The sequence below is a fragment of the Fistularia commersonii genome, chromosome 3, assembly GCF_037954325.1.
Source record: "Fistularia commersonii isolate RoL2024-O1a breed Wild chromosome 3, RoL_Fcom_v1.0, whole genome shotgun sequence".
In the NCBI taxonomy this organism is placed as follows: Eukaryota; Metazoa; Chordata; class Actinopteri; order Syngnathiformes; family Fistulariidae; genus Fistularia; species Fistularia commersonii.
This window is the reverse complement of record NC_141286.1, coordinates 25,999,709-26,013,504: the sequence shown is the minus strand read 5'-3', so window position 1 is coordinate 26,013,504 and position 13,796 is coordinate 25,999,709. Positions and strand designations below refer to the sequence as shown.

The 13,796-nt window shown below is 44.4% G+C and overlaps 2 protein-coding genes and 1 long non-coding RNA gene across 3 annotated transcripts in view; 1 reads left to right on the top strand and 2 right to left on the bottom strand.

Moving 5' to 3' along the window:
* Positions 1–748: 748 nt before the first annotated feature.
* arl6 (ARF like GTPase 6) lies at positions 749–6,504 on the bottom strand. The gene is made up of 8 exons (XM_086144374.1): positions 6,353–6,504; positions 5,340–5,488; positions 4,663–4,724; positions 4,196–4,264; positions 4,023–4,117; positions 3,401–3,530; positions 3,138–3,193; positions 749–2,047 (listed from the first exon to the last, which is right to left on the bottom strand). Exons 2-8 carry the CDS (start codon positions 5,457–5,459, stop codon positions 2,022–2,024), a joined length of 558 nt encoding a protein of 185 aa, XP_086000500.1. The 5' UTR covers positions 5,460–5,488; positions 6,353–6,504; the 3' UTR covers positions 749–2,021.
* On the top strand, positions 5,669–6,879 carry LOC147235979 (uncharacterized). Its single transcript, XR_015105966.1, has 3 exons — positions 5,669–5,707; positions 5,807–5,892; positions 6,793–6,879. It is a non-coding gene; the product is annotated as an uncharacterized LOC147235979 (long non-coding RNA).
* A 164-nt stretch (positions 6,880–7,043) lies between these two features.
* Positions 7,044–13,796, bottom strand: part of LOC147235978 (ephrin type-A receptor 6-like) — a 54,109-nt gene continuing 47,356 nt past the window's right edge. Inside the window, exons 13-20 of the mRNA XM_086144373.1 lie at positions 12,656–12,781; positions 12,227–12,412; positions 12,094–12,155; positions 11,807–12,016; positions 11,583–11,732; positions 11,311–11,504; positions 10,051–10,200; positions 7,044–7,858 (exon numbers count right to left, since the gene is read on the bottom strand). Of these exons, the coding sequence (XP_086000499.1) occupies positions 7,744–7,858; positions 10,051–10,200; positions 11,311–11,504; positions 11,583–11,732; positions 11,807–12,016; positions 12,094–12,155; positions 12,227–12,412; positions 12,656–12,781 (1,193 nt within the window). The 3' untranslated portion in view covers positions 7,044–7,743. The remainder of the gene's footprint in view (positions 7,859–10,050; positions 10,201–11,310; positions 11,505–11,582; positions 11,733–11,806; positions 12,017–12,093; positions 12,156–12,226; positions 12,413–12,655; positions 12,782–13,796) is intronic.

Genomic DNA, 13,796 nt, shown 5'->3' with positions numbered 1-13,796 from the left:
AATTAGGATAACCTGCACACACACACACACACACACACACACACACACACACACACACACACACACACACACACACACACACACTCCACTCCTCAGGCCCGGGCTGTTAATTGGCCCGATCAAACGCAGGTGTTGGTGAACAGCGCCCTCTGCTGGCGGAGCTGGGAATTACACCCGGCCTCCGCCAGCAGGGTTCACTGCGTGTTTTGGGAAAAATATCCTGCAACTGAACATTTGTGGGGGATTGAAGCTCGTTGGAGTTCTTCCTCTGCATGAAAAAAACAGCAGAGAAGGAACAATTATAACTAGGGTCTATAAGTTCATGCTTTTTCAAGGGGAGGATACATATGATTAAAAAAACACCTGTAAACCTGAAATAATGTAGTTAATGTTATTTACGCAGCAGAAGAGGTGAAAGGCCTGGAAGCTGAGAAAAAGTTGTTTTGACAGCAGGTAGGTTAGAACTTTTTTTCTTTTTGCTGGTTAAATCATGGCTAATACACACACATTTGTGCTAAAACACAGGAGCCGGGCGGCGTCTGCAGCAGATATCGGAAAAAAGAAATGTCAGAAAGCGGCGTGAACCGTCGGGTTCGGCCGAGTCGGGCGATGGGCCCGGGCCTGCAGAGCAGCTGCTGCTGGCACGGCTCGAGATGATGAAGAGCGAAGGACGGAGGGAGGGAAGAGACGGACAGAGGACACGACCTGACGCGCAGAGCGACGGGTTCCACAGGAAACACAACCAAGATGCTTTTCAACAGCATTTATTCTCTGAAAGTACACGGTAAGAAACAACATCCAGCTCACCACTTCTATTATCTGACGCTAAAGTGTACGTGTGCATTAGAAGGCCGCTGCACGTTAAGCTAGTGGCTAATAAACATTAGAAAATGTGCACGGCGTCCTCCAAGCAACCACGGGGCAACCATCTTGTGGTCGGAGTGGTGGTGTAGCGCCCCCTGGTGGACGGTGAGGTGAACGGTCGGCCGGTGACACGGTTTTAAATTTAACATCTGCACGAGTTCAAACTGCACGTATAAAAATAAATACCTAAAAGCACAAATCACAGCAAAGGTCATTTTAACGGCGAGCCAGTTCCGAATCCCAATCTTTCCCTCGACTTGGATCCTTGAATTCATTTTTATTTTTACATCAAATCCTTTGAGTGATGGTGACACTGTAAAAAAAAAAAAAATAAAGATTTACAGATGTGTCATTTATCAACCAGGTATATAAAATATCCATATATGTTTTCTTTAAATACATTCAGTGACTGTTAGGAAATCTGTCTTCGGATCTCTCTGACCATCCCGCCTCAGTCGAGATTTGACAGTCGGCAAGAAAGAAACAACCTACAAGCTGCTTTTTTTAAATTTTCTTTTGACAAAAAGCTAATTAAAATACTTGAAACTGAGATAAACCCCTAAGTAGAAGATGACGGTAACAACAGCAAAAACCTACAGAACTCCTGAAAACATGAATCTCCTCTGTCGGAGAAATAAACATTTAAAGCTACTCGAAAAGATGTACTATTGTCACACACACGGACGGCAGAGCGTGGCTGCAGCACTTGCCAGAACTTTCCACTAAGATTGATGGAAACGTGCTGGAATCTCATTAATGGAGACAAAGACAAGGTCACGCCGAAGCCAAAAACAGTGACGTGCGCGGCGCCGAGGACACCAAAGGAGAAAAATGAGCACTTTGTATTTATTTTTTTCTTTTCGGAAGCTGTTTCCGGATTGTGGCCAGATTGGTGTCGGAGCCTGCATCCTCTGCAGAACCTTCTACTGGATCCATCTCGGAGGGCTGCGCCGTCCACCCTCACGTGACCGATAAATAATTTGCCTCTGGGTTTTAAAGGTGCGCCGCTTTCTCACAAACTCGGTTCAGCGGGTGGATCCATCCCCCCCCCCCTGGAGTCGTCTATTTTTCGGATTTCAGTAAAACATTTCAGACGGTGTGATTCCTGGGGTGGGTTACGTCTCCTGGGTCTCCTGGGTGTGACGCTCCTCACGCTCTCATGTTCGCATTGATTTGATTTGATCTGGAAATTGGAAAAAAAAAAAATAAATCAGCGTGAGAGGAGGAACAAACAAAAGCAACAGGAAATGACCGTTGTAATTTAGAATGCGCTCTTCCCTCGCGAAGGACAGGCGATGTAGTTTCACCGCGTTGCAAGTTCTAAACAACCTCACTGGGATATCTGCGCTCCATTCCTGAGCTACGGCAACAAGCTTCTGGTGAGCCTTCACATGATGGCGTCTGAGAGGAGATGAGTTTGTACACAAGCTAACGGGGGTGAAAAAAGCCCCCAGACAAAAGTAATTGAAAAAGAAAAGAAAAAAAGCTGAAAGGAGTCAGGTTTCTGAAAGGACTCAGGCTTGGGCGTGATTTTTTTTTTTTTTGGAAAAAACGCGCTCGAGGAAGCACCGAGAATGTCGGTTTAAATTGATAGGGCTGTAAAGATGAGGAGGAGGAGAAAAAAAGCAGCGAGTTCCTCCAAATACGCAGGGAGACGGCAGGGTTTCACTGCGGTGAGGTTTATTCTACGGACGTAAACGTGAGCCTCGAACCTGAGGACGGTCGAGGTTACGACCCGCTGATCTCACCCTGGAGCGCAATTCTGGAAAAGTAATAGAGTACACTGACTCTACGGGGTTTGCTCTTCCGTGGTCAAAAAGTGCCGTTGATACTTTATTGTGTGAAAAGCCATTTTTAGATTAGGGTGAAGTAGCCTCACAAGGTAAAAACAATAATTGGATTTTTTGACAATGTTCAGTTTTACCCCGTAGTTGAGTTTAAAAAAAAAACCAACTTATTCTCAAATGCATGACGTTTCATAGGCTCTTCCTCGGATGCTTACCGGAGATGTGTGTTTACAAACATGTTACTGCGACGCCATTTTTTAGAGAGAATGATCGTTACAATAAAAATGGCGCCACAGTAACATGTTTGTTAACACACATCTCCGGTAAGCGTTTTTGCGTGGTATGTAAAATAAATCATCTTTTCTTTTTGGAGATTTTTGCAAAACTCCATTTAGTTGACTTTCTTTGATCTGGCACTCATCCCTAATTGGGTCGCAGATGTGTGTGTGTGTGTGTGTGTTGTTTTCTTTTCTATCTCATTCTTACCCTGTAACCAGTCCACCCCCTCCTGTAGACCCTCTCCTTTCAGGGCGTCCGTAGAACTGGAACACATCGAGAGCTCACATTCATAGCCTTGTCACACACACTCTTTGTGTTACAAACAAATCTATCTAAAGTCCATATAAACATTCTGAGCTAAGACATCCAATCCCCTTGGCCAAAGAAAGGCTTCAGATTGCGTTCTGGTGGCTCCAACAGAGGAGGTTCTCCAGTGTGAGATACAAGTAAGTGCAAATTGACGTTCCTACCAGATATGCCAGGGTTTGTCCTTGACGTTCTCCAGGCAGAGCAGCTGTGAGACTTTAACCGACGACAGAGCGTCCCGGACGTCCATCTTGTTGGCGAAGAACAGGATGGGGATTCTCCTGTGCTTGATGTCTGCGGTCGGACAGTCATTGTGTCACAAATTAACAGCGGTCACAAACCTTCCGGTAAAACAATGCAAAATGTGAGACCGGTAAAAGATGAACAACTATCTTTATTCACTTTCTTGTTCTCTACACTGTCAACAGGCGGGAGGAGGCGAGAAGATCGCGCTGAGCCCGAGACAGAGATGTTATGCTACCGTCGCATTGCTGACACCTTGTTAGCGCCGTCAAATAATTCTGAAATACCAGCCACGTCCCAGTGAGCTTGTTATCTCTGGCTAACTTCACAAACACGGGGCTGGACAACCGATGCGTATCAGTTGTGTCACCAAACCGGGGAGCTGGAACGGATTAATAGCGTTTAAAGGGGGAAATTTAATTTGATATACGAGCAAATTGAGTCACGAGCTCGGTCGGCTAACTAATTCAACTCCTAAATCAAGGTAATATTGTACGTATTTTTAACTCTACTCTTCAAATGGCTACCTGCATCAGAACTTACCGGCATGATTTAATAACGTGTCCAGTTCCTCTTTGGCCACGACCATCCTCAGCTTATCCGCACTATCGATGACGAAGATAATAGCCTGGCCCTCCCTGAGGAAGGAAAACAATTCCCCGGAATTACTATGAGCACTGTGATACGAGAAGCTAACACGACGGCGGCGTACTTACTTATAGTAATGTTCCCAGAGGTTTCTGTATCTGCCTTGGCCTGACATGTCGAAGACCGTGAAGGAAAGGCTCCGTAAAGAAAAGAGAAGAAAACAAAAGCTTTTTTCTGTTGTTGAAGTGCTTCGCAGCTTCCCGAGCCACCACAGAGGTGGCTATTTTAAACACAATTTAATGTGAAACCATCTTTAACCGTCAATATACGAGGTCACAAGGCACGTTTTTTTTGCGATTTCTGTGCATACAACTCAAAAGTGGCTCCAGGTGCCTAAAAATATCACTACACTCTAGCTAGCTCCCTGTCCCATATTATGAAGTCAACGTGTCACGGCAGATGTACGGATGACATCAACACAAGCATCAGCTCACTCATCACAGGTTTCAATACCGTCAAAATCATGATGAAATTACAAATGCTGCGGATTGTTTGTTTATCATTCAAAGTGCTGCTGTAATAATGAAGAAGATACCTGGACGTCTTGAACTTTTCTATGCTGAAGCCGATGGTTGGTACAATATCTTGTGCCTGGGCCTGTTGAGACAAAAGCAGCGTGTTCCTGTTAAAGCCCTCAATTGGTTTCCTGCATTAGGAAACATGACATGATGTTCATTAAAGAAAAAAAAAACCAATATGCACAGAAAAAAGGCTATGTTCTAAGTGGCCTATTCATCTTATTCTGTTTATATAATCTGCAAGTAAGCGACCTATTTTATTCTGTATATGTATTTTATATACATCTCATTCTGAGTATATATGTATTATTCCTATCTTGATACTATCCCATTTGTTTCAGGTTATGTTATCTCTACTTTAATACCGTTGGAGTATTAAAGTAGAGCTGCTCCGGGGATAGGTAGGTAGGGATCTATCTGATGTTGTCGGTCGGATGTTTACAGCACCCATCTATCGTTAAAATATCCTCATTTATCTTTTTGCAAAGGAAACTCCCATTCCAACAACAGCTGTGAGAACAATTATCTTCAGCTAGATGATGTGCAGCGATGTGGAGAAGACAACATGAGTCTGCGTGGACGTCGCTGAATATTTTAATGACGAAGGTAATCAGAGACGCCGCTCTGACAAGAGAAGATCGACCCCTTTCCTCGCGATACAAACACCCAGTCACAAAATAGCGGGTGGACTTACGTTGGAGGGCTTGAGTTGGTTGATGATGGTGGTTTTGCCGCTGTTGTCCAGGCCGAGGCACAGAACGCTCACCTCCTTCTTCAGGCCCAACCAGCCCACCAACTTGTCAAAAAGCCCCATTGGCTTCGACCATCAGCAGCCTGCCGGGTCTGGTGCAAAGGAACAGGAAAGCATGATTACTTTATTTGGTTGTGTAAAAAAGGCTTGAGCATTTGTCACAGAAAAAAAGCGCATGATCCAAATTGGAAATGAGTTTCCTTGATTATTACTATTATTATTAGTCTAATTATTATTAATGCAGGCCACCTGTTGGGGATTTACCATGGACAGCAGAACCGCCCTCTTCAGAAGCTGTTCAAAGTCTACCGGTGAGTACAGAAACACTTTTACGGTAAATCCACATGTGACATACAATTAGAAATTCTTGCAAATACGTTATATGCTGTTTTTATTTTCAATCATTTTAGAGTGGGGAGATAATGTCCGAGGTTGCGGATGAAGTAATGATACGCTCGCGTTTTAATTTGATTACTGTTCACGCCTATATGTAACGGTAAGAAAGTCATTGACTTTAACGCTTGTTGGACTTTTATTTAACAAATTTGTCTTTGATACAAGGGTTTTAGAAAATGCCTGTCGCGCCTTTACAGCAGATTTATCTCACAGCGATTATCCTCAGATTTGCTAGCTTTCTCCTGCTTGATGCTAGCAGCAGCAGCTAGCAAGATACGGGCGATGTAATTAACACTCGCTTCCTTTAGGATAATCTCTTCCGGCCACCGCTATTGTTAGCTTCCGTGAAATTACGTTCGGATAGCGGTTTTCAGTATTTTAACCGGCAGGGAGACTATCTCTTGAGCGAGATAGTCGTCAATCTCAATTCACAAAGTTGCCAAATCCCCGTTCAGCTGCTCGGCTAGCTGGCTAGTAGCCTAGCTAAAGCGGTAGCACCGGCTAACGCTAGCATGTAATTTAGCTCCACGAAATCGTCCCTGTTTAGATCTGGAACTCACCTGGGATTTACTGTCGCTGCCCGGACACTATAACACACTCGACACGAAGCCCGACTACTTCATCTAGCAGCGGATTTCATTCATTTCTCGTAGCGTCCTGGTCGGCAGGATGAAGACCGGGGGGGTTATTTACACGGTGTTGCTTGGTGACCGTGGAGCTCGACTCGCCCGCCCCCTAGCGGCCGAACGAGGAACTTCAGGTGGCTGCGGATTTAGCAATCAGTCTTAATATTCTGCAAATATTCTGCAAATATTGATCAATATGAAACAAAAATATCGATTTATAGCAACGAGTTCACATGATAACATCATAACCTAAATTACTCGTTGTGGAATTTAATAGTGATGGCATCTTAGTTTAAAAAAAAAAAACCTGCAAATAAGTAAACGTTGCACCATGCATGCAAATATTAACTTGAATTTTTTTCTTCTTTAAAAAGGACCTGTTTTCCATGCATCACACTGGGGGGATCGCGAGCCTCCATAGCGTCAACACAACGTGCAAATAAGACTTGCAGAGCTGCATATCCCCTTCTTCACTTGTGTAAGCACTCACTTGACAAATTCACCTGGCAGCTCTTCACGTCCGGACAACCTGTCTCTCAAGTGACAGCGGAGAGGACGCTGCAACGGACAATGGAGAACGCGCAGCCGGCGTTCTTATACATAAAATCATGCAGAGAACGAAGTATTAAAATAGGGCTGTTTATTAAGGAACAAACATATCGATTAAAACGAAACACCTTTCACAAGACTTCCTGTACAAGACACGTTGCATTATCATGAAGGAAGAACACATTTCTAAAAAATCTTTTTGACATTCAGCGGTCTTCAGTTCAAAAAAAACAGAAACAGAATTACGTTTACTATTTTTCTCCAATCTGTATTTGCGGTGAATTATTTCATGAACCAGCCAAAGAGTCGTTTATTTATCTTTTTTTTATTAAAAGCCCACCGTGTAGCACACATACCACGTATCCTCATTATTGTCACTCATGAGGTATCAGCCTTGAGACCCATTCAAAGCGAGTCCGAACCCTTGGATTGTCACTCGGAAAGAGAAGAGGTATCGGTGAACACTTGAATCCACGTTACAGGAAATCAGTCCTAAATTCAAGTGAATGCTAATATTTGCTGAGATAGTAAAAGAGACCCCGTTTGGCCAGAACTGACAGAGGTCGGTTGTTGTGGAGGCTGCGCTGACAATGATCCCAAAGATGACGGGTGTGTGTTGACCAGGCCACGGTGTGTGTGTGTGGGGCGGGGGGGCCGAGCGGAGGACTGCTCTGGTACGAGCAGAGTGTAGTACCTGCTAAACCTAACAGTCTGGTGCGCACTTATTCAGGGGCGACGCAGGAGGAACCTTCCGGTGAGCCCTCTGCACGGCGCCCTCACACTTGGAAGCCACTCTGTTGGATGTGATGTAACTGCAGGCGCAGCGACTGTATGCTGCTGACGATTCTCCTCTGGTGGCCGATGAGACACACCCCGATTCGCCTGATGTCACTGAAGGGGAGGGAGAGAACCGTATTGTCCCGAATGAGTCATTTGACACGGTGACGTCACGATCGCCCCCCCAGCACCTTGCGTTTATGAACGAGTGGATTTGATTTGAAACCGCGAGCTGATGAAAGTGTGCAAGCGTCTGATGTTGAATGAAGGATCGTCCCTTTTCACAGCAAGTCACCGCTGCTCGCAATCTGCAACATTTTCTCGGCGTAATTTCAATTCTGGTTCTGGCCAGCGCCTCCCGCCTCCTTTCTGTGTGTTTGCAATTACCATGCAGGTGTTCTGCGTTGCCAATCAGGCTAAGGCTAATTTGTTTGTTTGTTTGTTTGTTTAGAAGTTGATTAAGACAGTGTACAAATACATTAAGCACCGAGGCAGAGATGTTTGTACCAGATTATAGCTCATAGCTAATTTCCATCTGTAGTCCTGGACAATACAAAAATAGCACTGTATAAAATAGACAATATATATAAAATATACAGATAGGCAATAAAATAACTATACAATATATAAACAGGCAATAAAATATGTATTTTGCAAGTTGAAAGTGCTATTGTTGTGATATTGTCACTTTGGTCATCTAGGGGCCATCAGATGTGACCCAGAAGGGAAACATCAACAAGAACAACATTTCTGTGAGCCCAAATATTGTTCAATGCTCTGCCCTACTTTGTTGGTTACTTTGGCCGATACTGTTTGGGTTGCTTAAATTGACGTGCAGCACGCCCACGGGCCAACGCTGCGTCCTCACCGTGTGGTTTGGGAGGCCAAATATTGTGGTTTGAGGCTAAATAGTGTGTTGGGGTTGCTGACGCTGTTTGCTTTACACCTGCAGACACACAAGTAGTGGATTTTCCTGCTTATGCGGATTCCCGTCGTGTTTTATTGCTTTGGGCGGCAGCCAACCTGTCCCCTTTTCCTTATTAGTTTTGCAGAATAAACAGATATTAAATATCAATTACATCTGGTTTTGTTGCGTCTCTTAAGCCGGGATGTAACGGGATTTAATTTTTTTCCCACTACTGTGCCCACACAATACTTCACTGGGTTTGTAAGCCTCGGCAGCTACCTACATATTTATTTATGGACTATTTAATGTCCATTTCAGCTGTTTTTGTAAAGACCGGGTCGGCAATCTTTACCACTCAAAGAGCCTCCTGGAGCCGTTTCCGCGCAGAAAAGAAAACACCGGGAGCCACACAAACCCTTTTGAAATTTCAAATGAATTAATATGGCATATCACGTTATTTTTTGCTTTAACGCTATGTATATAAACACAATGTGAAGCTTTTTTTTTTTTTTTTAAATCAATGAACAACTGCAGAGAACGCGAAATGACATTTCTGCATGCAAAAAAATCATTTGAACTCTGAAAAAAAGACAAAATAGCCCTCCTTTATAATTATGAAAAAAAAAAAAAAGGCTGAACTTAAATGAAAAGACCCTCTGCAAAACCAAAAATGCCGTCCTTTCTCTGTTTGCTGTCATCCTATTACTGGCGCGTCGCCTTTTAAGAGCGACAAAAATATTTTAACCCGTTTTTTTTAGATGTTACATAATCTTCAAATTTAAAATTACATTTAAATAAAATAAATTTAATTAAATACTCAATTATTTTCAAAAGCCACGGGAAGCCGCTGGTTGCCGACCCCTGGACGAGCATGACTTATCCGTACACTTTTTAAATTGTCTATAGCATGCTACATTTAACGCACGTATCTATCTGAAAATTAACATCATACACTGTTTATCTGCATTTGCTGTTTTTTTTCCACTGCTTAACTTTATTTTGTTACTCTGAACATTTATGAGTTGAATCTAAATCTTCTGGCACGATTGTTGTTCAAAACATGCAATTCCAAATTAAGTCACTAGGGGGCAGCAGTGATTTTTCACAATCAGATGACTGGTCCAATATTCTGAAGTGTGTGAGTGTGTGTGTGTGTGTGTGTCGAAATGAATATTTTGCATGGTGCGGATTAGCAATCTTATCTCAGTATCAGTCATTTAGATAAAACGTGATTGTAGTTTTAACTCCTATTAATGATAAAACATGTTTCACTTCCAATTTTACACCCTAGTTGCACCCCTGTGAATTCAGATAGACTCTCTCCTTTTGCAACGCAGCTGGAATCCGGCGCGCGGCTCTCGGACCGCGGCGCCCCGTCACGCTCGCCGTACTCACTCACTCTATGCTCATGGCTGAGACGGAATCCAGCGTGGTGTATCCCGCCGCGATGAAGTTGTTCTTGTACTGGCTCATTTTGATGGAGTCCAGCCAGTCGCCGATGGAGATGAAGAGAGGGTAGTCGGGTATTTCGTCGGGAGATTCGGAGAAGCTGAGGCGACGGTTGGGGACAGTAAGGACAGGACGGGTTAGAGAACACCGAAACTGTTTTCGAACCTCAGAATGCAAATGAGCCATTCTCGCTACTCATGTGTTTTAGCCGTGCGGTTTATCAGGAGGCCGTATGACTGCCTGTCGGCACGACTGAGCCGAGAAAAGAAGGAACAAAATAAAAACCCTCTCAATTCCTGTTTGAAAGAAACCCGGCCGAGGACGGGAACACGAGCCAAGGTCGAAGCCATTACGCTGCGAGCGGGATCTCGAGCGGGGTGAAAATGTCCATTGAGCAGAGTTACACAAAGATTCGGCGCAGGTGACATTTGACGCTAAGATAACACTTCTATTCTTATCTGTTTAAACCCCACCGACCGCACAACGCCGACCAAATCCTGGCTTTCAGCCACAGAACTTGATATTTGTGCAAATGTAGGAAGTTGTCAAGAGCATTAAGGCAAATGCTGAGGAAGGGGATTCACGTGGGAACAAGCTAAGCGTTAGCTATTTGTAAAAGTTGAAGATATACCAAAACATGGAGCGCGGCGCGCTAATGGAGGCTTGCATTTCCTGATTACCTTTGTGGTTTAATTAAAAGTGCAATGAAAGTCAATTTGCAGGTACGTTAATATTAGTCCCCGTCGAGACACATTTGCCTGAAAACCGGCCGCGAACGATCGGACGTTCTTTCTTAAATCCTTTTCTGCCATCAGGTTCCCCCTGGAGAGAACCGGGCTGCTAAAAGCAAACAGTTTAATGCGGCGGATTGCGGCGCCGGAGGCCCTCGGCTTTCCGCCCCTGAGGGTATCACTCCCGGTAAACACTCTGGAAACAAATGCGTAATTCTCGTCCGATCGCAAACAAAGCTTGAACGTGCGGGTCTTCGATAGGAAGCCGACGCATCGTAATTTTCCTCTCGACCCCTTTTTTTTTCTACTCCGAGCGGCGATAGCCTCCGAAGAAATGGAGCTAAATAAATATTTGCCCGTGATGTTTGGTTTTGAACGTCTCAAAAGAGCAAGATGATAGAAAACGGCGCTCTCAAAACAGCAGATAAAGTGTTTGCGTTAGCGAGCTAAATCGAGCGAAAGGGCGAACGGGTTCTTACATCTGTATATCGTTCACCAGAGCGATCAGGCTGCTGGGGTTGATTATGAGTTTGTCCAGGAAGCAGAGCAGTTCGCTGAAGTGCGGACGCTGGCCGGGTTCCTTCTGCCAGCAGTGCAGCATCAGCTGGTGCAGCGTCACCGGGCAGCCCATCGGCGCCGGCAGACGGTAGCCTTCCTCGATCGACAAGATGACCTGGGACGAGCGCCACAAAGCTAACGTGTTGCGCGCGAACGACGCGCAACACGGTGTTTCCCGCGATCGGATTCTTACGTCTTGGTTGGACATCTCCCAGTACGGCCGCTCGCCGTATGACATGACCTCCCACATGACGATGGCGTAACTCCACACGTCACTGGCGGAGGAGAACTTCCCGTAGGCGATGGCCTCCGGCGCCGTCCAGCGTAGCGGTATCTTTCCTCCCTGACGGAACGACAGGTTAACGCTAACGAAAGCTTCCGGGACGCCTCGACGGCGGAGCGGCGGCGTCGGCTCACGGTGGCGGTGTACGCGGCCTCGCTGTCGTCCTCCAGGACTCTGGACATGCCGAAATCGGACACCTTGCACACCAGGTTGTCGTCCACCAGGATGTTGCGCGCAGCCAGGTCTCTGTGGACGTAGCCCATGTCCGAGAGGTAGGTCATCCCCACCGCGATGCCCCGCATCATGCCCACCAGCTGGAGGACGGTGAACTGGCCGTCCCGTGTCTGCGGCGCCACATGAAGGGATGAGTATGCGAACCTTGGAAGGTGAACTTTTGCACGTGGAAGACCTGTTTCCTCACCCGCAGGAAGGAATCCAGAGCTCCGTTGCCCATGTACTCCACCACTATCATGACCGGTCTGCCTGAGGAGGAGGCCGGGAACATCAGGCGGAGATCGGGGAGGCCCGCGCTAACGGACGCACGGCTAGCTTACTTTTCGTGACCACTCCCTCCAGTCTGATGATGTTGGGGTTGTTAAACTGTCCCATGATCGACGCCTCGCGCAGAAACTCCTGCATCTGTTGCTCCATGAAGCCGCCTTTGAGCGTCTTGATCGCCACGGCAATGTCCATCCGGCCCGGGATGCGCAAGCGACCTCCGCACACTTCCCCGAATTCCCCTGCAGGGGGGAAAAGCAATTGGATTCACGACGACGTCCCTCGAAAGGTCACGGAGCGTGACGGTAAGCTGCAGTTGTGTGTTTTCTCCGCTAGATGGCGCACACGTCGTAGAGACAAATCAGGGAAATAAAGTCTCCGGGTTAACCAACCTCAGATTACCCTCGACCGACATCGTGACGTCCCGTTACCGGTTAATCAGCAGATTTTATGCTTCGCTGAAACCGAGTCGACGCTTTTCTTACCCGCGCCGATCACCCTGTCGATGCAAATGTACGACGGCTCTATTTCTTTGGCGAATTCCTCCACGGCCTGCGTCGGGTCCTCGTACGTGTCGGGGTCCACGTACGTCTTTATTCCGGAGAAAGGAACTGGAAAGGGGATTTAAAACAAATCAAAACAAAACAAAACACATGCTTGTTGTTTCTGGTTTTCGCACAACACAATATTTAAAGTTTGAGGATTCACTCTGCCATTTAAACTTGTAACAAAATGTTTGTTAATCAGACGCTAATGTCATCATAATAAATATATTGTCTATTTTCTAATTACATTTTGCAAGGTCAGGGTGCAATAACCTAGATTTGCTCACCTAAATATTATACATGTAAATACACATAATATGTAATCATATACATGTACTTGTAAATATACATATACATACGTTACATATAAGTTACATACCTTTAACTTTATTTTTATTATCTTTAGCATTTTTTTTAAACTTTATTTTTATTATTTCGATCTTGAGCATTTCTTTTAATTTTATTTTTATTATTTTGATCTTGAGCATTTCTTTTAATTTTATTTTTATTATTTCGTTCTTTAGCATTTCTTTTAATTTTATTTTTATTATTTTGATCTTTAGCATTTCTTTTAATTTTATTTTTATTATTTTGATCTTTAGCATTTTTTTTATTTTATTTTTATTATTTCGATCTTTAGCATTTTTCTTAATTCTATCTTTATTATTTCGATCTTTAGCATTTTTTGTTGTTTTATTTTTATCATTTCGATCTTTTCCATTTTTTTTTTTAATTTTATTTTTATCATTCACTCTTTTATTTATTGTTATATCGAGTTCTATTTTGATTCTTCTCCGCTTTACTCAGCAATTTCCCCCTTTGTGGATCAATAAAATATTCAGATTCTGACGTGACCGGAGCAGTTTGAACTAAATCCCGAAATGCCTCGTGTCATTTAAAAAAAAAAAAAAAAAAAGAAATAAAACTGCTTCAGTTAACCATGTTTTACATCTCCTTTGCTATTTCGCCCTGTTTGCTGCTCTAACGAGCTAAATCAACACTTAATAAACACGTTCGTCCGGCAAGCACGAGGCCTTAAAAAACATAAATCTCCCCGCTGAAATTCACAGCGAATCAGTTT

Coding starts and splice junctions, on each gene's coding strand:
- arl6 (XM_086144374.1), bottom strand. CDS start 5,459: ATGGGGCTTTTTGACAAGTTGGTGGGCTGGTTGGGCCTGAAGAAGGAG. Junction 3,531..4,022: donor CACGTTATTAAATCATGCCG/GTAAGTTCTGAT, acceptor GTCCGACCGCAG/ACATCAAGCACAGGAGAATC. Junction 3,194..3,400: donor GACAAACCCTGGCATATCTG/GTAGGAACGTCA, acceptor GATGTGTTCCAG/TTCTACGGACGCCCTGAAAG.